At 42.3% G+C, this 24,740-nt stretch overlaps 1 protein-coding gene and 1 long non-coding RNA gene across 3 annotated transcripts; both read left to right on the top strand.

Moving 5' to 3' along the window:
* Positions 1 to 1,974: 1,974 nt before the first annotated feature.
* Positions 1,975 to 7,264, top strand: LOC121594228. Its single transcript, XR_006004922.1, has 3 exons — positions 1,975 to 2,386; positions 2,948 to 3,444; positions 7,176 to 7,264. It is a non-coding gene; the product is annotated as an uncharacterized LOC121594228 (long non-coding RNA).
* Positions 7,265 to 7,291: 27 nt separating this feature from the next.
* Positions 7,292 to 23,212, top strand: LOC121594227 (glutamate receptor 1-like). Of its 2 annotated transcripts, XM_041917285.1 has the most exons (7): positions 7,292 to 7,434; positions 13,835 to 14,088; positions 19,476 to 19,862; positions 20,537 to 20,879; positions 21,742 to 21,989; positions 22,083 to 22,178; positions 22,565 to 23,212. In XM_041917285.1, the coding sequence occupies exons 1-5, from the start codon at positions 7,392 to 7,394 to the stop codon at positions 21,789 to 21,791; spliced, it is 1,077 nt and encodes a 358-aa protein (XP_041773219.1). In that variant the 5' UTR covers positions 7,292 to 7,391; the 3' UTR covers positions 21,792 to 21,989; positions 22,083 to 22,178; positions 22,565 to 23,212. The 2 variants fall into 2 exon arrangements, with proteins under 2 accessions (XP_041773219.1, XP_041773218.1); XM_041917284.1 differs by having other exon boundaries at positions 21,742 to 22,178.
* The last annotated feature ends 1,528 nt before the right edge of the window (positions 23,213 to 24,740 follow it).

A 24,740-nucleotide genomic window follows, 5' to 3' on the forward strand; every position in this document is an offset into this window, starting at 1 on the left:
TGGTGTGAGTGGAGGTCATAATTTTTTATCATCGTGATAATTTACTCAAGTTATTTAAGTTTTAAAGTTTCAAAGTGCATCATGACGCATTTCCCACTTGCGAAAAACTGAACACAAAATTGAAAATAATTTAGATTGTTTCCACCTCAACGATCAATCACAATTTATTGTGAACTCAAAAACTATAGTTTGTACATTATACAAGCACTTCAAGCATCACAAATTTGATTGTTGAAGTAATATGCATTCTTCATACAATCCCGCTTGCAATCGTTGTAGTGTCTTGCCTGTGCCCTGTTTTATGTGGCGCAAGTTTGATATTTTCATGCAGTATAGTCGTGGTTGCAAATAGGAGTTAGTTTGTTTCCGGTATACTGTTTTGTACTTCGTACTTACTATTACGATCAGTCAGTTTGTCATACTTGTTTGTGCAGTTCAGCCAATTACTGTTAGTACCTCTTTCTTTGAGGCTAAGGGTTCAAAATAGCACATAAACCATACATTCTTCCGCCTGTCACGAATTAATAGTTTAAAGAGCTCTATCACGGATGTTGTTATGGTAAAACACGACTGCTAACTTGATTCGGGGTTGATATTTCCGCCCCGGAATATAAAACCATACGACGGTTTACGAACGTCTCTTCATACTCTTGATAAAATTTACGACATCTTTGGTTATGCGAGCAGCTGCTGGGAGTAAACGGCTGGTTTATTTTCATTTTTCGTTTAACTACGCAATCAATTGTTTTGATATCTTAATTAAAATCAGTAGCAAAAGCATAGCTCTTTATAATCCATGGGCATGTGTTGATCAGTATTGGAAAAAGAGTTTTCAGGTGAGAATAGCAAAAATTGGCATAAATCATACCCAAATTTGAGTTTCATTCCGACTCATACATTCGCCATATCTTCTTTGTGAAGAAAAAGAAATAATCTGTTAATCCACCTTCATCCCAATACATATTCAAATCAAACTTCAGCAAGCATCGGATATTGATTCCTTTCCTTCTGTCGATAGATCGCGGCAGCTCTCGACGGCAACACCTCTCGGTCGCCATTCTTTCTTTCTTTTCTTTCGTCGTCTTTTTTTTTTTGTCATGCCATTACACATAACTTTGCACCTCGCTGTATCACGATAAAATGAAACCCCGTTCGCTCAGAAGTAAAGAAAAACTCTTCCACTGATCGGTCGAAAAAGTCAGCGGCAAAGAAAATAAACGAAAAGCCTTTCGCTGTGTTATGCAAATCGGAAAATCATGTTCTGGAAGCGTAGAAGAAAGAACAGTGCTCCCATCCTTCCTACGCTTCCTTTTGTTGACTTTCGCACACTCTAATCCAAAGTCAAAAGCTATGTAAAATTTCATCGTACAAGTGTGATCCGTGGATTTTTTTTTTTGCAAATATTCCTTTTGTCTACATTAATTGAACTTTGGCGGATTTCCTTATGAAATCAATTGATAATGCGGAGGTGGTAGCGATTATGCTAATAAGGCTTGAGAGAAATCAGTTTCATCGGATAAAATGGAGCACATTTTTGCGTGAAGCTCTCTTAAACCCTAAAAAATTCTTTCAATACCTAGAAAAGCTGTAATTTTAAAAGAAAAAACAAACACTCAACGAACTTGATTTAGAATAAGCTCATCGGAACAATTTACCAGGAAAATTATATCTTAAAATGTATTCCTCAAAGTGTTGGATATCAAACGTAAAGCAGCTGATTAATAACAGTAAGCCAAAAGATGTGTATAACGATCGAAGATGCTTTGTATGCCTCATAATTACTTTTCGATGAAACAACATGAACTAATATTGTACACCAGACAACCAAAACAATTTCGTTGCAAACCAGCACCATCTCTCGCCATCAAAGCTCTCTTCTCACAGCACATGAAGTTATCGCACTTGTTTTCGCTCTCAGCGCATGGATGCTGCACCCGAGCGGGAGCGCGTTTTAGTACAGCACGATGTATTTTCACTGGCGGCTACAATTTGCTTTGCGGAAGCCTTAGTAACCGATGTAGACGCGTGGCATTGCGGGCACTAACGAGAAGTGGAACGAGATATTTAAAAAAAAATCATACTGCGATAGTACAACGTTTCTTCAGTCGTTTTTTTTTTCAAACCCGATAGGCTATTACAGCAGTGTCGGTCTTCTCTGAAGGACGATACCTTAATTTGTTCTGCTAAAGTGGGTGTTTGCCGTGAAAGGAATTTGGTGTTTATCCCTGTCTAGACGAAGTCAGGTAGTTCGGACGTGATACAATAGCAAAGCGTGTAGTGAGTGAAAGGTATCGCAATAGATTGTGAAAAAAAAATACAATTTTAAATAATTTCTATTATGATTAGTTTTTTGTGAAACATGCTGATAGTATGAAACCAGTCAAATGTAAGTAAACATATCTAGTCACTACAGTACCACAAAAACGGACCCATACAGTGAGCCACTCTATTTTGCGCCACATATACATTTCCCTTTCCCTATGTGGTTTGATTACATTCCACTTAGTACACCATAACTCATCACGCCTCGAACAGCGCTAGCTACAGCAAACGTGGTGGGAAAAACGGCGTGGCGAGAAAGTTTTCCAGCCCGAAAGTCTATGGGGATGGATGGAAACTTTGGCACTGGTCTGGTTGTGTTAATTGGTGAAGTGATTTGCCGCCGCGTGGAAAATTTTTCCGCCAATAGGAAACTGTTTTTAACTGGCGAATGGCATAGCCATTCGCGGCAAGGGCACCACCGGATCCCATGAGGATTGAGTTAATTGAATTTTATTGAATTGGAACCGTCGCGCTGGGAACGATAACAAGGCAGCATGTAGGCAGAGTTCTGAGGCGTTTTTTTCTATGTTCGAGGATATGTTTTTTGCTTTCTATTTGTTTGTATACATAGTAAAACCAAAATCGTAATATTGATTATATTGCTTTCTTTTGCACCCATTTACAGTGACTGTCTTTCACAGAACGGTGATCATAAGCAAGTGCTGTTGTTGGAATGTAGCTCTCCATTTACTAGCTGCTATTAGTACAGCTAATAGTACAGGCGTGACGTAGTAAAAAGAGTATAAATTAGCAGCCCTCAATGCTCAAATCCACTCAATCAAGACCCACTCCAGGTCTTGTTTTGCCGGTACACTTTACACAAAATCGTGCTGCGTAAAACAAGTAACATTCACTTAGCTCCGTGCAGTACCAGTGAACCGCCAAAAGAGAAGTGGAGAAGCAACAAAACGGTCAATCATTATGGAATTAATCACGAGCAAGAATGTTAACAAAATGACCAGCTGGTCAACCAACAGAGCCCTTCCTGCGCTCCGAGCCATTAATAGCCCGGGAAGAAATAGAGTCGGTAATTACACGGCCATTAGCTACCGATGTACTTCTGCTGCCTCGGTCACGTAGAAGAACCACCAAATGCCCCACGGACGCACCCCTAGCACAGCGGTAAGTGGACACATTTTCTTTTATGTCTTTGTTTGTGCTTCGCTTTCTCCGCTCAAAAGCAACCAGCAACAGCAGCAAGTGAACATTTCTCACAAGCAGGACTCACAGCTCACCCACTACTTGGCGTTACGAGAACAAGGGACATTACCGATCTGTCAACTGATCTGTTGGAATGACGAATGAATAGCAGATGATTTTCTTCACCACCACCACCTTCACAACATAATGCTCAGCGGGAAGTGGGGGGGCCTCTTTCAATGTACGCATTTTGGCACGGCAAAACTGGCTATCCCTGCTTGCTAAGGCATTCTTTCCGTGGGCTCCCTTTCGGCCACAATCGGGGTCGCCGTGATTTATGTGCCTCACCCTCGAATTAGTCTCGGTTTAAGTTCCCGGCCGTGTATCCCTGATTGCCGTGGATAGTGGTAAGGAACGTGGGCTGCTATCTCTGCCTCTGCCAATCGGCTTTTACGCGCCATTCTAAAGCAAAAGCTAAAGCTTTATTGTTGTAATGCTCGTTTATTTTTTGTTCGTCTTCAGTTTGCCTTTAAGCTAGCCTGCGTTTGGCTGAAGGACGCACACCCACTGAGGCTATTTTCATGTATCATTTGGGTTATCCGTTGCCCTACCTTCATCCATCAAAAGTGGGTCACATTTTCGGTGGTTGCTTTCTGGGCAAATTGGAAGGTCATGACAAACTACTGCAATGGGCCTAATGGTGATGATGGCGATGATTGCGATGGTTTACAATTGCAGCAGAATTTCAACGAGGGATAAGAGAGTCGTTTGAAAGGAAGACAAATTTCGTGTGACAAAAATTACCATGACAGGACTTTACCTAGCTAAACGAGTCTTTTTCCTTTAATGATGTCTATTCTTGAAAGATTGAAAAATATAGGCTTGCCACATGTTGATTGCTACGGTTCCATCCGGTTCCGTACTGTTTATGCTTCTAGTTTATCTTTCTAGTTTAAGAACAACAGTAACCTATAACATGTATAATGTAGGAAAGATAATCAACTTCATAAAGCAATCATGCTGCCTTTACTGACTTTTAAAACGGCTTAACGTTCCTGTTAAATTATTCAATAAATCACGATAAAACAGGTTTCAAGTCCATAACAACCTACAGAATCTACAGTTGCGGCACAGTGAAGCGTCAAAACTGAAACACGTCACTGAGCGTAAAAACAATTTCGATTGAAATGCTTTTTGTCATGCACAAGGCAAAACAATAATTCCTCCCACATGGCGAGTAAGGTTTTTGTTTGCTGCGGATGTTTTGTGAGGAGTATGCTCAGGTAAAATTTAGGCTACTTTTGTTTTTCTCGCGCTTGATCACCCCTGTTGTTTGTCTTCTTTGTGTGACAGCCACTTCACTGTAGCAACAACCGGCAAGCCCACACAAGCCAATGGAAATGCGCCCACGTGCAGAAAACTCTAAGAACATTTCATGAGCCAGTTCCATTTCAACCTGCCTGGAAATTGGGACGCAATCTCAACAAATCACCTTCAATTAGATGACGCTACTGTTGGCAGCAACGTCCATCGGTCGGTGTTGTTTGTGAACATTGCTCTACGGCGAAATATTTCATCACCATGCAACCGCACGTGCGAACAGCGTTTAGCCACGTGAAAGAAAAATATTGTGCCGTCGATGAGATGCTCACAACGCTTCCGGCTCCCTAGAGCCATAATGGTTGTTATGGAGTTGGCGGCTATGCACAAGGAATGGTTCTTTTTGGGCTTATTGGCTTTATAGTTTCATAGGTCAGTAGCTACTTGTTGCCCAGTCTTTTGTGCAGGAAAGGCAGCGTTGGGTTGAAGGCTAACAATTTAAATTGCTTATATTACGTACATGAATGAAACCCATCTATATGATGGTACTCTTCAAAAATTCCTGTTTAAAACGTGTGCTTGGTAGACATGAAATGGTTACAACTGACTTTTTTTATACGCTTTGATCAGGTGCTTAAGCTGATTGTTTTTCAGACAAAGCGTCCAATTATCATTATTCGATTCTTTCCATTGCTATTCCCGCGCCAGAGATTGTACAAGCGGTTTTTAAATTGTGTGGCGATAAAAATAAAATAAACGTTTTTGCTGAAGTCTTTTTCGAGCCACGTATACAAGTTCAGAGTTGTTTGCTTAAAGTTGTTTTCAACATGGTTTCTGAAGCTTCATAGCCGTGGCTTATGTTTTTTTTTTTTCAATCAAGTTTCTAATTGTTTGTTCAATATTTAATCCTTTGAGATTTCGAGCATGTTTGTGCAGCTCCGATTAATTGAAAAAGTGTTGTTTCAGATGCTTGCATTGAAATATATATCCTTAGTGTACTTAACATTGATAAGAAATGTTGACAATGTAGTCCGATTCTCAAAAGATAGAATTTCATTTTATCAACCAAAGAAAATAGAGACGTAATAAACTTAAACCAACGTTGCAAACGACACAAGAATAACTAGAAAATCTTCAACTCTGTGCATGCGTTCGAAAATGTAATGCAATGAACCAACGAAGCAAAACAACACACGTACGAGAACAACGCTATTTTAAGACAATAAAACAATGAGACACCCTTTGGGAGGGCATCTGCTTCCCTGCAAGCACATGGCTCTGGAAGAAAACGGAATTTAATTTAAACCTCCCTTGTTTTGTTCTAATTGAATGACAAACACATAGTGGGATTGCCATACAGGCGCAGTTATGCAAGCGATCAGCTATGTGCTTCCCTTTGTTTCCTTCGTGCAGAGTATACTGCAATGACAATGAGTAGGTTTAGTTATGGAGTGAGTTTGGCAAATGATATTAATTTCACAAACAATTCAATGAAGGCAAAGAGAGGCTTGCTGGTCGACAATAAAGCAAAAATAAGCAACATTAAGAACATAGTTTCAGCATGCCGACAGCTCCATGTTATGCCTCCCTCAAATCGCTGCTGAAAGTTCTGTATTACTATTCAATCACAATCCCGCCCAATATCATCAGCAGCTTTACACGAACAGCTAATGGCATGCTGATCTCGCTAATCAAACTGCCAAATTAAGCACAGCCGTCAAATCGATAAAATCGATCCAATCGGCTGCACTGGGTGGAAGCCGCCCGGGAGACATCCAATATGGTTCCATCAGTGCGTTATGTGGTGTGATGGTGGCTTTTTGATGTTGTTGATGATATTGTCGACAGCTTCCATTGCTTCCAGAATACGGCAACGGAATATATGGGTGAGAGAAACGCGATTGTGATAATAAGATTATGTTTTACCACTGCAGTTCGTACAACGAGTTTCTAACATTCTGAGAATGTCCCACGAAAACACATCTGCACACGTCATTCGTTCTTTGTGATCAATGACGATGATGGAAGTAGGTTGATGATCACAACAATTCTGCGTACGGGGAAAACACCTCATTTGAGACTATGTTGGCATAATAATTCAATTTGTCATACAAAATTACTTAAGCTCCATCTCGCTCTATCTCCCTATATTCCTGTATGCTTATAACTCTGGCACCTGAGACTGCTGCAACTTGCCCACCCGAAAGAAATGCTCCAACCTATCACAAGAACCCATTTCATTTTATGTTTTCCACGTTGTTTCATTTACTCACGCATCAAAATGTATCATCAGCTAACTTTTGATTAACCCTGACTGCCTCAGCCCACTGAAGCTGGGGAGGTAAATTGATCAAGCGTCTACTAACACTTCGTATCATTCCCTTTCGCCACAGTTTGCAATCAATTTTCGCGCGGCGTGTTCGCAATGCTCGGAGCCGTCTCGCCGGATTCCTTCGACACGCTGCACTCGTACAGCAACACCTTCCAGATGCCGTTCGTGACGCCCTGGTTCCCGGAGAAGGTCCTCACGCCCTCGTCCGGCTTTCTCGACTTTGCCATCAGCATGCGGCCCGACTACTACCAGGCCATCATCGATACGGTGCGCTACTATGGCTGGGATCGGATCATCTACATGTGACGACTCGCATGACGGTAAGTGGCTGGGGTAATTGAGGAAACATTTCTTGTCCTGGGGCATCGACAACTGCACTGCACATCATTGGATCCATCGTTCGTCAAAAGGGGAAGGAACGTGTCAATCGCGAAGGCTTATCTTATCGCCATGATTAGAGCCTTATTTTATTTTAACTGTGATATATCTCATAAAATACTCCACTAGGAATTTTTAAGATCAACAATTCCTCACGTGTCATCATCTAACTGTCGGTGGTAATAAATACGGTTTTGTTAGTTTGGATGACAATTTCCAAAACATTACTCTCAGCTCAGTTTCAAGTGATTGGTGCGAACTGATATTGATACAAGTAAGAGTATCAACTGCGGAGCTCTTGTAGCTTTGCTACGTACAATATTTGTAAAACACAGTTTAATGCGAAATACTAATTGCGTCAAACGATTAAAGTGCTCTTCAGGGGCAAGAACTTCTTGTCAATATATGCTAAATAAGCATCAACACACAGGGAGTTACCATTAATAGCAGTTTTGGTTCCTTGGTTCAAACTATGCGAACCGTATCAAAAATATCCATAACGTAAAACAACTCTTCTACCAAGCCACATCAAGCTGAGTTTTCTGTTTTTCTGTTTCTTGAAATTTTCCACCTTGTGAGCAGAAGACAATATCTTCCAGATCTTTTCAGAACGACGATTTAGAATTGTTTCCTGCAAAAGCTCTCTGCGATACATCACCGTAAGTTTCTCAACAATAACCCAAGATGTGTGCGCTGTATCGTATGGAAATAATATTTTCTTCAATATCAACCTCCTTTGACATGCTGGATCCATACGGGTGTGTTTGACCATGCCACAGCATCTGACATTTAATTTCATTCATGTCATGTGCAACACACCTCAAAACTTCACCAGGGACGCAATGCCCAAGCCTATAGGCTGCTCTATTAAAATAAGCTCTATAAACTCTGTCGATTGCACTCAGCTATTTTCTCTGTAGCTTCGGTGCAATTGAACGAAACAATTCCACAGACCATCTTGACGATGGCCACACATTGCATCAGTAGGGAACGTATTATTACGAAATAAAGCTTCTTTCGCTACACGTAATAACTGTTTACCGAGCAACGAACAAAACCATCCAAGGGTGTGCACAACCCGGACCGACTGAGTAGCTTAGTGAAGGTGCTGAACATAAGTAAAATAGATTAAGAAGTTCTGAAGTTATTATTTCATTGCACAGAAACAGAGCTACCTTTCGACCAATCAAAATTGGCATGTATAGAACGAAGGCACGTCTATTTTAAAAATGAAACACACTCACTCTCAATAATTCTAGCCTTATATCTTTCACATTATAATCCACATTCAGGTGTAATTTACTCTTGTGCAATCCTAATAACCTCAACGACGTGTGACACTCGTGGAATATTTCAACACTGGTTAAAAGTTACCACCTTCTCCAGAATTCTGCAATTCGTCCGCCACAATAATCTGCGCCACAAGCGTACAGAGAGCTGGCTGGAAGTGAAAAGAGCTGGAAATAATGTGCAAAGTATGAAGAACCATTGAAAGTTACTCGCAAAGAACCGATGACACGTGCCCTGACTAAGGAATGGATTTGACGGGAAGCCTTCAACGCGTCACGTGCGGGGAAGTGAATAGGGTAATCTGAAATGTGATAAAAAGAAAACTTTACATCTTTTATGAAGCGTCAATACGCTCGATGCCGCCTGGTTGAAATATCCACCACACACTCGAGAAGCGAAAGTTGCTCCTGTAGCGCCGATGGGACTGCCGGGGATGGTCGGAGTATCATTAAACTTGTTGAACGATGCCTGCTTGTATCGACCGATGCTGATGGTCGATTGAATCAGCCGGTGGCCAAAAATTTGAATAGAAACCTGCAACGCTGTGATGTAGCAAGCGAAAAGGGATACGGGTGGGAAGGGTAAAGAGAGCAAAATAGTTACGTGTATGGGGTGGGACACAATTTTGCGCTGGCAGAAAGTTTCCTTTTTGGGGAGCGTGAGGTGACCTTCACTTCCTTTAAGTGAATGAAGAAACTTTTCTCATTAACAAACTTGTTCGCCATTTCCAAAAGCATGACCAAAATACATCATTTACATGGTGCCCCAACTTTCGCATCTCATAACAAGTGTTGGAAATGCGTGCATGGATAAATAAGTATTTATGCTTGAGAAGGCGTTTATTGAGTGCTGTGTATGTGTAGTACTTCCATCGACTTGCGCAAGTGTGTTCGAGCTTGAATGCAAAATATGCATCTTCATACCTGTGTCTGAAATGCAATCCTTAGATCAGGATTCAGGATTATTGCGTATCTCAACTTCCAATGTAAAATAAAGCATCCTAACGTAGTAACGATGCACTGTAAATGTTTCGTACATGGATGGTAAGAAACAAAAAATGGAAATTCTCTAGCCAAACGTAAGTCTAGTTTACAATTGCAGCAGCATCTTCAGAGAACGACACAACAATGCATATGAACACTACACGAACACAATACAGATCGATGCGAAGCAGACATCCTCCACCGTGTACTGCAAACGAACAAAAAATGTTGTTAATCCAGTCAAATCACCCAAATCGGGCACAATGTCATGTCAGCAACAAAGCGCAACGACATTGCCACGCTTTCCAAACCTTGTTTGATGATGCTCATCCTCCTGCCGTGTGCGCGGGTTGTGTCTGTGCACTTTGCAGCTTCTTCGCTTGCTAGCAAAAGGCAATCGATTGGTGGAGAAATAAACAGATGGTAAAGCAACAGTCGCCTCTGTTTGCAGACGAAGCGGAGCGTTCGAAGCTAGATTGAAAGGTGGATTGATTTTGCTATCGATGAATGCCAAGCGCTTGTTTACATGTAGCCCGGATTCTAGCGAAGAAAAAGGTCGATAATTCGCACCGAATGAAAGTACGTTTTTTGTTATGATAGTATAAGTATAATAGTTTATTAAATTGTAAGACAATGTCACGATTAGAATCAATGAGAACTACTCTGAACAGTTGGTAAGGACTGTACAACATCGCACCACTTCAGGCTCTAATGCGCTTCAAATGCACACAATCGCCTGCCCAATGCTTTAATGATTTTGCTAGCAAAGGAGGAATTGTCTATCGTCATATTAACGTCCTATTTGCAACACAACCGTTCCTTTCCTTTGTATCGCATGACGATTTTAAGGCTAGAACTGAAATCTAACATAACAACAACATGCACAAAACATGACCATATGATAAAAATACCACTTTTTGCCTGGGGATTACCTCACTCCGTGCGTCAGAATACAAAAGAAGACATACTCATTCCTATAAAGTAACAATAACACACACTTAAGTCTTCTCCATGTTCTGTTTGCTCTTTCAACTGAATGCCATTCTGGTTTCTCTCACTACAGGTTCACATTTTCATGTTTTCTCGCACGAAGTAATTAGTATGAGAATGGTGTCCAGCCAAATAAATAAGCTCTTTGCCACACATTCATCAGTTGTTTTTCTCCGCGCATCTAATCTCGGATTGTTTCTGCCTCCTAATCCCATCACTGCCCCAATTTTTTTGCTGGAAACACAAAATCTTCGCCACGGTGTGCTATTTCCTTCGAAGCAAATTTTGCGAGCGAAAACTTTTGTCCGGCGCTTTATTGAGCCTATTTCCCGCTTCTAACACTTAGACGCTGTTCCGTGAGCTTACATATATTTTTTTTTGCTGTCATTGACACCTCCTTCCATTCCATTGGGTGTACAAAGATATGTGGAAGTTGTGGTAGCCTGTTCCCTTGACTAGGTAGTGCTGAAGTGCTAAACGAAGTGTCAATGCTGCGAAAGCCGGATTAAGGGAACGCACAAACCACCAGAAGCAAAGCGGAGGGGTGTTCGTCGAATTCGAGCACATGTGTGTGCGATGTTCGCACTTTTCTGGCTTTCGGGAAGCGATCGTTACCGATACGATAATGCTATTTGTTTGTTGGAAACTGGTGTGCTTGTGCGTGGGCTTGATTCTTAACGCGTGTAAGGTATTTGAAGGATCAGTACCAAGATGTAATTCAAAGTTTAAAGTAGTAATTGCATGTGCTGTTAAAAACAACACGGTTGTATGAGATCACGCTTACTGAAATCGCTAAAAGGCGTAGCATCAAGCTTAATGAAATATAGTGATGTACGGAAATAATTGAAGCCATCTATTAAAATCAATACACAAAACAGTTGAACGTGATGATTAGGTGGCTCAGTATGATCCCTATATGGCTAGGTAACCTTTAGACACAATCCACAAACCTTCCGAGCTTAATTGATACGTATTTGGTCTTAAATATTGTCTTGTATGGGTAATCCATTTTTTAACCCAAATTCCATTATCATTGGACCTGTTACGCAAACTCATTAATCATAACGACAGGTATATAGCTTTGCCTCTACTGCTCTGTTTTAAAGCAAAAGATTACGTAGAACGAACAAAAACTAGATTATCGAAGAATTTGGTACGAAACTTTAAAAACTTTACTAAATATTCGAGCTCAATTCTTTCCATCCTTCCCGGAACGCTCGAAAGAGTAGGAAAGAAAACTGGACCCTTTTGATGCTGCCCGATTCAATCAATTACTCATCTTAATTACTCAACTTTTTGCAAGTTTCCATTTTGCAGGTTTCGAGTTCGCCGTAGGTATTCGGTGGGAAGCAAAACCAAACCTGCCTAAACATGCACGTGATTGATATTTTTGGTGGAGTTTGTGTTTCCTTTTTTCGGTGTGGAAAATCGGCTCACTTATTGAACGCAACCTACGTCAAACGCGTCAATACCTCAGCCCAATGTAGGGAACAAAATTTTGCACTTTTGGTATCGTTGAATTGGTGGATTGAAAAACATTTTTTAAAAATAAAAAAAAAACTCTTGGCAATAATGATACTGCTTAACGCTTCATCTTGTGAAATCATAATTTGCTTTAAATCTACTTTTCCTATTACAGCCAGTTAAACCACAAGCCTTCTTTGCTCAACGTTATCCTTTTCCACGTGCAAGAAAACGCACGTGGTCTGTTCTTTAAACTTCTTTCCTTTCTACTTACTGTACTCTTCCCTCATTTCCTTTTTCTTTGCACGCTGACAAGTATTTGAGATAGGAAAAGCGCTCCGTGTAAAGGCCACGCGTACCCTTTTCTGTTGTCGTACTCTGCAAACTTTTAATTCAATTTCATTTAATTTATTTCATTTGGCCACGGCTCGAATATTATGTGTGTAAGTTTGCATTACTTCCGCTGGAACGGTTTCGTGTCGGCGGAAGTAAACTTCGTTTCATTATGCTAGAGAGTTTTCATTCATGCTACACAAGAACTAAATTCAGCTCCTTGTGATGGCTTTTTTTACTTTCATTATTTTTGCTATAATCCTTCTAGGTTTCAAACTTTCACAACATATGCACTGTAAGATGGTGATAGAACATACAAACATGACAGAAAACAGCTCTGCTCGTAACATTTAAATTCACTCTTGTACCTTTTTCTAGAACGATTTTTTATTTCTTCATTTCATCCACATTTCATCCACCCATACTTAAAGTCTATCTATTGTCTTCTCCTCCCTTGCACACACGGTCCCTCTCAGCCCCACCATTTCCTCTTCTTAATGGCATTGGTGATAATGGCAGGAGCAAAAGAACCATCATCAAGAGCGGTGATGCTAGTTTTGCTCCGGAAGCTGAAACTGGAGTTTTATCCGTCCTTGGTAGAAGTGTTCCACTTACACAACTCTAGCACAGGTTTCGCTAAGCCATCTCGGGGAGGTTGGCTGTGTGCTTTCCCAGGAGTCACCCGTCAGAGTCTCCATTCTTTCAATTCTCCTTCCCTTTTCCAAGTCAGTTTAAGTGGGTTTGGAACGAAAGGAGAAAGAAGCAACACCGAGTCGCTGTTCAAGGAGCTCCCTTGCCCGACCTATTTCTATCCAGTCTCAGTGGGCCGAGTTCATTCTTGTCTGGTTTCTTCAGCTTATCCTTATGCAGTCCTTCTGCAGTTTTGTACCGCTTGGCACAGTACCAGTCCCAGAGACAACGGAGCCTAAGGCTTTAATTCAATACAATTTATTCACCGTACGTACGGTATGCCAATTTTCATTTGTCACCCTTGAGCCATAAGCCCAGCGTGTCGGAGCAAAGCCCATCGGGCGCTGATTGAAGGGATACGCATCCTAATGGGTCACATGAAGCCTTTTCCGGTGCCGAGGACACTTTTACCTTTACACTTGTCAATTAACATCACCTTACGGTTCCCTCCTGCGTAAGCAATACTACCAATCGGGCGATAAAAAAAGGTCACAAGGACTCCCTTCGTTCAGCGGGTTTCAGCGCTCTTGGGTTCGTCATGCGTTTCCACCATCACTCACGTGCTTAATTCTTCTCCCCATCTCCCGTACAGGCCTGCTGCGGCTGCAACAAATCTACCAGGGACTGCGGCCGGGGAACGAAACCTTCCACGTCGAGACGGTCAAGCGGATAGCGAACGTAAGCGATGCGATTGAGTTTCTGCGCACCATCGAGGAGCTGAACCGGTGGTCCCGGAAGCACATCGTCCTCGACTGTAGCACCGAGCTGGCCAAGGACATCGTGGTCAGTCACGTCCGGGACATCACGCTCGGCAAGCGCACCTACCACTATCTGCTGAGTGGGTTGGTAAGTGTTTCGTTCTTTACAATCGCAAGAAGTTATTTTTGTAGTCCGTTTCATAGCATCCCTCTTTTCACTAGAAGCCAAACACATTTACACATCAGAATTTGCTGTGGATCTTAGGCAAGTTGCGTAGGTAGCCATAGAGAATACGGTGCACTGTTTCCAATACCCATCAGCTGGTGATTGTACACTGAGAGTTAATAATGGAAAGCAGTGATTAGTTTTTGTTCTCTTTTATCTCTCCCCGATCCTCGTTCTGTGGCGTGAAATTAATCTCATCCAGAAAAAGGGTTGTTGTTGATGTTGGCGGGATGGCACAACAGTAAAACAAGCTCCCACGGGCATGAAACGAAGCAATGCACCATTCGAAATGGCACCCGTGATTGCTCTGTTGCTCTGGTGTGACTCTCTGCCATCCAAAGACACCCTCGATGACCCTGCAGGCCTCTCCATCCAATTGCTCTCGAAGGTAATCAAGGCTCGAGAACTTACATTCGACCGCATGGCGCTTTCAGCAGAAGCTGGCGAGTGTTGGCAGTGGGCAGTAAAACTAGTATTACTGCTTTCGTGCTTTTCCACTTAAGCAACCTTCCACCAACCGTACAGCTTAATCCACCGTCGTTGGAATTACTCAAGGGCACACACACATACACACATACACACATACAGCCCGCTACAGCACTCCGGACACAACACTTTGCCGGTGCGAATGCATCCCCTGAAAGCTATCAAAATCAAATTTAATGCCGTTTTCACGCCCGATGACGTCATTGATGAGAGCTTTTCAGCAGTTTTCTCCTTTATAGCGTTTCCAGGCGTTAGTTTCGCAGCAAGAACCCGGTAGACGTTGTAAAGCCATCAAGAGCAAGCAGACCAAGATGAGAAGAAGGGAATGCTCTTTGCGAACACTATCAAGCGTATGGATTGTATGAGATTGTTGGTCTGTGTATGTGTGTGTTGCCAGAGTGTTTCACCTTTTGGGCAGAAGAAGGGCGCACGCAATTGGCTGTCTGGCGCAGCGTTCCTGTTTAACATTGCATGAAATTACCTCCGATTTCGATGGAAAGCAAGCGACGATGGTGTGCGTTCTGGAGGGGCCAGCAATAGTTATTGTCATTTTAGTGTGCCTCTTCTACCGCTCAGTGTCGTTACTGAAAATCAGACATAAGTACCGGCTTTTTCGAGGAATCACACCCACTCGCCAAGGGGAGCACACGTGGAAGCTGTTAAAGGTACATTGGCGTCTCTTGCTTCCATCCACAAGACGATGGAATTAGCTGTTTCGGCTCAACACAACGAGAACGACACGGCACGGGGTGATTAGCTCTACCACAAACGCAACACCAAGAGTGCAACCAACAGTATGGCATCCAGCAGAGTGTGGCAATCAAAAAGTCGACCACAAAACTGCCACTCAAACAATGGCTGGTTTTACATATTTTGTCTCGTGAATGGAGAAGAATATCAAGAGAATTGATGTAGCTGGCTTACATGTGATTTGTTGAAGATTGGTTGTTTACGAATGATTCAATGCACAGCTCAAATCGTGTCAAACGTATTGGTCCAATGTGATGTGAGTGCTTAAAGTTGGCGAGAAAATCACCCAAGTAAACTGTTGGACGTAGCGTTTACTCAATGTCTTACAGATCAACCGATTAAACCTTGAGATAAGACCTTCACATCTTCCAATCCAAACTGCATGATTGGATGAATGCATGAATGATCAATGAAAGCATGAGAAAGAGAATATTATACTCCAATTTTTTTCGTTGTGTGTGTCCAGTTGAGTTTTCAGACGACCCCTTCGTAACTTCAGTTGAAACTGGTGCATTTGTGCTGGAAATTGCGAGGTCTTTAAAGGATTTCTCTCTTGCGATGAGGAATGTTCGTAATTGTTTCGTACATATTTGATGCTTCAATTGGATTTCATAATTATCGAAGGTCATGGCAATACTCTACCCGATGTTGCAGCATGAATGAATTATTCTATTCCTAAACCATTTATTGCTTATTTACATGCATTAATGTATCACTGCAAAAATGTTCCTTCAGTAAAAATGCCAAATTGGACGAGCAATCTGCATTCAAACCTGTGATTCTGGCGTCATTGGAACAAGGAGCTAGCTTTCAATGCCAGGAAAGAGTAAACTCCCTCACCAAACACTGCCGGGCTTTCATGCTTTCCTGGCGTATGTCAACATTTCCTTGTGTTAAAATCTGCCCGTTCAGTATACCTTTTTCGGGAAGCGAATGCTCTGCACTGCATGCGAAACCGGATATACTGGGAGTTGTTAACGTTTGCTTTACTCTTCCTGAACTGCGTCAACGGCATGCGGGTAGCTATTTTGGGCCGTATCCATCCATCCAGACCGAGCTTGAAACCGATGCTTCATTCATTAACCTTCTCCATGGTGGATGTGCCTTGGAAGTTTTTACATGCGAGGTCAGCCCCGAAGCTCATGCCATTCTCTCTTCGCTCATTTCAAAGCCACAAAATGAAATTTAATACTCATCAGGTGAGTGGCCTTTTTTTAAAGCAGTATTAGCACGAGCGAGAGGATAATAGGGATGACTTTCGGTAGCGTAGTTTGGCTTTATGAACAATGTTCTTTTGCCTTCCACGTAATATGTGCAGTGTATGGTTTCTTAATCCATGTAATCCCTGTATTATTCTTCATCATTTTCACATTGAATATTTGGTTTCTCGTTATTCCGGGATTTCTACCTAGATAGGATAGACACCTATTTCTACGAATGTGCAAATTGGGAAAGGTTATTGCATGTAGGAATCATTTTTGCATCTATTTTGCCGTAATATGTCCTACAAATTCAACCATTCAAACAGATTATTTGTTGCAAACTTTCGACCATTTTACATGACTGCACTTGTGCTAACGAACTACCAAACTGGTGTATTATTCGTTCCGCAAACGTGTACAATCGACAGCTTTTACTCCATCAACGATCAAACCATACGAGCGTGTGGCCAGTAAAACAAATCCACTAGGCAGCATTAGAAACAAATTGAATTTTATCCAGTTTCAATTTGTTATTTGCATTCCATTTCAATCTCGATGCATTCTTGCAGTAAGGGTACACTAGCAACAATGTTTTGTACAGCAAATAGTTGAGGCCAGATAAGTATTTCAAGTAACAGCTCGTTCTTAATGCTCGTTACTTGCCTCCGAGTGGTTCAGTTGAAGCTTTCGTAGTGTTTTTTCCTCCCTAACCACACACACTCAGAAAATATGTATGCCAATCAGTCCACTGATACGGTAGCGGTCACCTATTGTTTGCTTGCTGGGCTGCAATCACGCCTGCAACTCAAACGGAAGGCCACCACCTTCATCGTCATCGTCATCGGCTGTAATATATTGCGCCCGTTTACCTTGCACTCGAAAGGGGTTTTCCAAATTCGTTACCACACCGTCACGTCACGATGTGCTTGTACACACAGCCAGAAACACAGCCGAAAGTGGTTAACCACAACAAGCTTCGCAAACAAACCGAGCTACATCCCTTCCCAAGCACACCCGATTTCCTTTCATCGTGGTTGGTAAAGGTAACACATGGCGAGGCAAACTGTTTCCCGACTGCTAACGTTGCCCAACAAGCGATCAATGTCGACCGAAGCCCGACCGGGACCATGTTTTACTCAATCATTCCGACTGTTGCAAGCGAATAATAAGGTTTCGGTCGATGTTTCGCCATTTCGTTTCCTACTGGAAAGCATTGCAAAGGTGAAGGTTTCGTCTGGTAACATGTTTAACGGCTTTCGACGGTTGGCAGTCTTCGAGATTCAAGGTCGGTATTTTGGGATGTATATTTGTAATTTGAACATGAACTTAAAAGTCAAGCAAGAACTAAATTACGCAAATTATGCAAATGAAAACTGATATTTTAAACATTTGTTTTCTGATGGAGACGCCTAGTAGTTCGTAGAGATATGGAGACGCCTGGTATTTCGTATTGTTTCTATATCTATCTAATCTTTATTTTTTATTGTTGTAAAAGTTTCATTGACTCATAATCATCCTGGATAAGATCGTCATGGATCGTCATGGATAAGATAAAATAAGTGGATAAGAAACACTTTAAATAGTTCAAAAACAAAAAGTATTAAAAATTAGCTTCCTACTATTTACACATTCTTTTTCAAACTCTGTGTTTCCCGATATTACCGTCCTTTCCATTCTTTCCCTTGCGTATCATGTTACTGGACTGGGTTCTTTCCGTGCTTTACCAAAATGGGCCATTACCAACAACCTCCAAACGACCCATCTCGTAGATCATGTACCGTTTATCTTGTATGCTTATTCCATCTATCACTTACCATCTTATCTAACTTTTACGGTTCCTGACTTTCGCTCGTTCGCTTCACGTCGACCTTACCACTTCTTCTCTCTTCCATTGTAGAGCTCCTCCGACTGCTCTCACAGTCATGTTAAGCCTGAACTCTGGATCAATTCAAACCAGCTTCGAACGTTTTCCAAAAAGGCCCATTCTCTCATTTTGCTGCCCATGTCATCTCATCCCCATGTTGGTTGCGATTTATTCGATCGATGTTTCGTATTTCACTAAAGAGCTATTGGCGAAGGGAGCAGATATTTCCCGTTTCCTGGTATTCATATTGACCTGGATCGAAAATCAAAACGTGAATCAAGTGTGTGCTGCTCAAAACCTGCTCTGCCACGAAGCTCGACGGGTGGGCTCACACCAATTTAATAGAACCGGAAACTGAACCTCGGCACAGTGGCTGCCACACCAGTCAATTTATAGGATTTAACATAAACAGTCTGCTCGTCCGTGTCGGTTCCTCTCCTCTTCTACCACGCGTGCAACTACCAATGATGCCTGACGGCTGATCGGAGGTTCCGAACCAGCGAGTTTTGCATGTCACATCATCCGACGATGGCTCTATCTATTATCTTTATGCTCATGCACATAACGTTGCTGACGGCTACATGCATTAACTTGATATCGATGCTGCTGTCTGAATCATTGCTTGTACTTCCTTCTCTTTCTAGCCCGATGTGTATGATGTTTCATGGAGAGATTCTTGTCGGAGTCATTCTCCTGTTGGTTTTATATGCTCTTAAGCTGTGCCTTCTGTTTCAAGCATTTTGAAAATAATCATCACTTTGAACATCACCAAAAACCTCTCAAAACGTGCACCCAAATCTCCCAATGTTCGGTAAGATTTATTTGTCTGCAAAAGTTCAAATCGAAATGTCCTGAATAGCAATAACATCACTGCAAACCAATCGAACTCTAGGTGAATCGTTACCATCCTTCTTGTCGCTCCATCCGTAGCGTGTTTTGCTGCCATTATCTCTATTTATCTCCCTCTTCCTCTCTCTCTCTCTCTGTCTCTTGTTCCTTCTCACCAGGTGATGGATGATCGCTGGGAGAGTGAAGTTATCGAGTACGGTGCAATCAATATCACCGGCTTCCGGATCGTCGATACGAGCAAAAAGTACGTCAAGGAGTTTCTTGATGGATGGAAGCGAATAGATCCGACCACATCGCAGGGCGCCGGCAAGGAACTGATCTCGGCCCAGGCCGCCCTCATGTACGATGCCGTGTTCGTGCTGGTGGAACCGTTCTCCAAGATTATGCGCAAAAAGCCGGACCAGTTCCGGGCGTACACGATGCGCAATCGGGGCCAGCCGTTTAATCTGCCCGCCAACGGGACACGAACGCTCGACTGCAACACCTCCAAGGGTTGGGTCACGCCGTGGGAGCATGGTGATAAAATTTCACGCTATCTGCGCAAGGTAAGCACTGTACATGTATTTGTTTGCCCTTCAATCTGGTCGAAAATTCGTGTAGTGAGGGATCATAATATTTATATTATTCGTAAGCTATCGTATTAAATTTTCTACTTAATTTCTTATACTTTATTAGGAATTATAAAACTGTGTCTTACCTGTTTTTATTTAATTTATAAAATTCTATATTTTGGCTCAATATCTCACTCGCTGTACAGCTCAGCCAGATCGAGCGAGGATTTATGAACCCGTGAGATACATTATTATGGCTGCCAGTGTTTATTTATGCCCTCATGCTTGTACTCATGCTGCGTTTGTTGCGTGTTCGGGCTTGGTTTCCTTTGCTGCCATAAAATCGCAGCCTCAATGCCGGCCAATATCAGTTTGTTATCTCTCGCTCCATCTTCTTACTCTCTCCTTCTCTCTTTTTCTCTCTCTTTCTCTCTTTCTGTTTCCTATTTATCGTTCTTGCAAATGGCTCAACTTTTACACCTTTCCGTCTATTGGTATCATCACCGCCACTACAACCACCACCACCATCACCACCACGAATGGATCGTTTGGCATTGGGCCATCAACGCACACACAAACAACATCCTCCGCCACAAACAACATTGGGTGCCGCGTACCTTTGGACGGTGTTTTACGACAACTACGCTACTTACCCCGCTTCCCGACAGGTGGAAATATCGGGCCTTACCGGTGATATTAGGTTCAACGAGGACGGCAAACGCCAAAACTACACGCTGCACGTGGTCGAGATGACGGTCAACAGTGCGATGGTGAAGGTGGCCGAGTGGTCGGACGAGGGCGGACTGGCGCCGGTCGTTGCCAAGTACACCCGCCTCAAGACGGACATGCATTACGAGCGGAACAAGACCTACATCGTGACGACCATCATCGAGGAGCCGTACATCATGCTGCGGCAGCCGGAACCGGGCGAAACGCTCGAGACGAACGAGCGCTTCGAGGGCTACTGCAAGGATCTGGCCGAGCTGGTGGCGAAAAAACTCGGCATCAACTGTACGTACACTCCTTCACACTCCTGCACGCACATACCTAACCTCTGCGGGTCTTATGCTTTTTCGGTGAAAAAGGGACCATGGGCTGACATAATTTCCAGCTTGTACAACCTGTCCCGCCCTGCCTTGCGGTGTGGAATTCAATGTTGATTCCCAGATCCATTTTGAAGTTAAAACGTTTAAAATTGTGATGCTAAACATTCCAAAATTTCAAGACAACTTTTAGAGCTGAAATATATAGCGTTCTCTTTGCAATTGGACCTTTTTACTCTCCTTTGCTGTCGGAAATTTTTTTTTCTACTTAAAATGAAGGTCCCAGAAATCAATCTTTGAAATTCTTAGCATCGCTTCTCCATCATTGCTATACCAAATTTCTGCTCGAAATATATGGAAAGTTTTTAACAACTTAATTAAACTATCGAGAAGTGATAAAGGGTCTTCATTCATTTGTTTAGCCTTCCGCAATAAGTCCATCATCTGACAAACTATTGCAGTTTTCTCATAGCTCAAAACAGATTACAATTATGTACCTTACCGACATAAGCCTTAATGTTGGTCCTTTTTAAAAAAAAAGGCAGCTTAAAAGTATAAAATTCTTTTTAAAACCATAGCTCGTCTCCTCTTTCAAAAGAAACACTAAATCTAACATCAAAGTTTCTTATCAAATCAAAGGCTACAAGGCTACAAATAAGTTTTTAAATCAAATGCTACAAGGGATGTGCTGTATCTCTGGGATCCCTTTCCACGCTGTCTTAGTTGAATTCAAAGTATCTCTTTCACATACGAAAAGCATGTCATCGAAGAAGAAACAATGATCAAGAGAAATGTGCCTAACTCTTCTCTTTCTTTGATACTAATTCCAGCAAAATTGAACGTTAAACCTCAATCGAACCTCGTCGTCAAAGGTGACTGAGGCGTCATTACGATAAACGGCCGGTCAAACAGATGAGCTGCCTCAATACACTCTTCAAAGAGATCTTGCTAAACAGCCGAGACTATCTTCCACAAACAAAGACCAGCGATCCATCAGATATCTGCGCTTGCGGCGGTGTTGCAGCTTCCTTGATCAACTTGACGACGAAATGTCATTAAACAACACGAACGCCATGCGGTTTGATGGATCCTTCTAAAGACCAATTCTACAAATTTCCTATCCCACGCTAATGCTGTCTTTGCTGCTGCTGCTCTCGCGCTTCTCTTCCAGGTCTGCGTGCTGTTCAGCTACGTCGGTGTCAGAGCATCGTCCTGTACATAGTGTCACGCTTTTCACCCTTCGAATGGCGGCTAGTTAATTATAACGGTAATTAATTTCGCTGTTCCAGCGCCACGGACACCATGTTGCCTCACGGGATGATGCACAGTGCACTGCCGGATAAGCATATTCAACACATGCAGCGCCACACGGCACAGCTCCCATTTAGGCACTTTCCGGGCCTTTTTGGAGATGAGTTGTGAACGCACTTTCCGGTGGAAAACACACTGCACATCTCCCGTGCAAGAGCACACAAAAGTCGTAACTTATCTCATGTGTTTTGCTTTCTCCCTTTGCTCCCTTGTACGACCCCATCGGTACCTCACACTCGCCCGCTGCTTTGTGACACACTTTATGGCTAATGCGGATCCACGTGCGTGCTGCTGCTACGCCTTTTGGGACCATCATGTGACCACCGCGAATGGAAATGTCAGACGAACAACTGGACGCAGTGCCACAGGCGACGGTAAATGAGTTTAGCGCACTGAGCTCGTGACGGTGCGCTTCGGGCGCCTTCATGCATCTCACACTGGCTGTGACATCTCAACAACGCTCGATCGCAGTGTCGAATATTGTACCATCCAGCACAACCAATTGGAATTGCGTCCATAGTCCAAATTTGCTGTTCAAAATGTTTTTCTTAAAATGTTTTATTAAGAAGTTGTTACACAATGGTAGAAGCATTATTTCTTGGAAACGATTTAGAATAAGCTTTCAAAAAGCTTCCCGGAGCGCCGGTTCATCACCAAAGCTTAAATACACAAAAGCTCTCCCACAAAAGTGCAAAAAGGATGGCTAACGATGTAGCGAGATGTTTAAATTTTAATATAGATATTTCTTTTATGCATGGTTTGATTAAATGTGAGAATTTGACAATTTAAAATTAGTTTATAAATAAATAAGTGTTTCATCATGTTGATTATGTTGATGGTTTAAGGGATATTGATTTTTCATTTTTGATTGCTTGGTAAATTATCAAAAGAAATTCAAATACAACCGTGAATTTACCAATAAAAAGTGAAATATTCCATGATATGTCAAATCCATTGTTGTAAATGATCGAGTTTGAATGCCGTAATAAAAACCATACAAACATACTTTTAAACGAATCTTTATTCTTGAAATTGCCCTCAAAGTAAGCTCAAAAACACATCACTTTTCATCACTTTTACCAACGATGCTATAAAACCAACAACAAAAGTGAAATCCCCTGTTATCCAAGTTTGACGAATGAAAATGGATACAGTGCGAAAAAAAGGTTTCGAAACCCCATTATTGAACAACAAAGAAACCAGCTTCCAGCTTCGATTAATAATCTGTCTTCACGATTGCATCCTTTGTTCCAATGTTCGGGCGCATCATCGCGCACTGCACACCTGCGGTACTGATGGAACGGATAAAAGTAAATCATACCCCACATTAGTTCCGCCATTTCAAATATCCGTTCCAGCGCGCGCGGAACACCCAAACGGACGCAAATCGAAGAGGAAAATGGAACAGAAAGAAGAAAAAACACAGCAACAGAAGCGAAATGAAGAAAACCATAAAACATCCGAACCCGATGGTAATCAATCTGTAAACAGTTTCAGTACACACACATACATACCTACCGGTTCGTTGATTACATTTTTCGTTAACAATATCAGATTGTGGCAGGCGAAGGAGGGTTTTCATGTTTCATTTGCTTTTCCTTTGTGCGTTGCTCTCCTGTTTTTGGGGTGCGGTAGTTCGCTCACCTGTCGATTCTTTAATGCGGCTGCCGGGTTGGTTTCGGTAACGGTGGTATTTATTATGTTTTCGCCTGTTTGTTACGGTAAACGGTTTGCATCACACGGTGTGTGTGTGTGTGTGTGTGTGTGTGCCGGTGATGCCGAGGTGTGAAAACGGCTCGCGGTGCTTCCAGGCGCGAAGCGGGCTGAAGCTGCACCGGGAATGGTGGGATGTTATTACAGCTGCAACTGTTAATTACAAACAGATTGTGGGCGAAGCAGAGACGCCAGCAGATGGTTGGGATTTGCGGGTGCGCTCGTTGGGATGGAAAATTGTATCGAAAAATACACGGTTCGCTAGGAAGGATCGAGCGCGCATTTACCCCGTAAGCGTCGTGTGAAAATGCATCGATGTGTGTGCAGAAGTTGTGCTGTGAATTTTCTCCTTTTTTATACATGTGTCAAACGTTTTGTCTAGTTTTAAGGGAATTAAAGAGTATAGTGACAGTGAACAGTGGATATGAAAATTGGCAAAAGTGTTTAAACAAATGACAATGAAACCGAATGTTAAATTGTGAAATGTTAAGCCCCAAGTTTCCTCACACGCCACAAAATGACTGGAAAATGCTCTTCACCGGTCCAACCAATAAGCGATCGATAAAGTAAAGTTCTACGAAACACTCCAAAGCCCACCGATTGTTCACCGATTGTTCCGGACGTTTCGTGCGGCGTTCACTACAAGTGCAAATAATTACTCAGCGGTTCCTCGCTGCCAGCTTCGCTCGCTTGACAAACGGCTTCTTATTGCAAAGTTTCTGTTGTGCGGTTGTGCGGTACCACGTCGTTGAGGGTTTTCCTTCGCCCCACAGAACCTTCCCTTTTTATGTCTTTGTACAGAACA

The sequence above is a fragment of the Anopheles merus genome, chromosome 2L, assembly GCF_017562075.2.
Source record: "Anopheles merus strain MAF chromosome 2L, AmerM5.1, whole genome shotgun sequence".
NCBI lineage: Eukaryota > Metazoa > Arthropoda > Insecta > Diptera > Culicidae > Anopheles > Anopheles merus.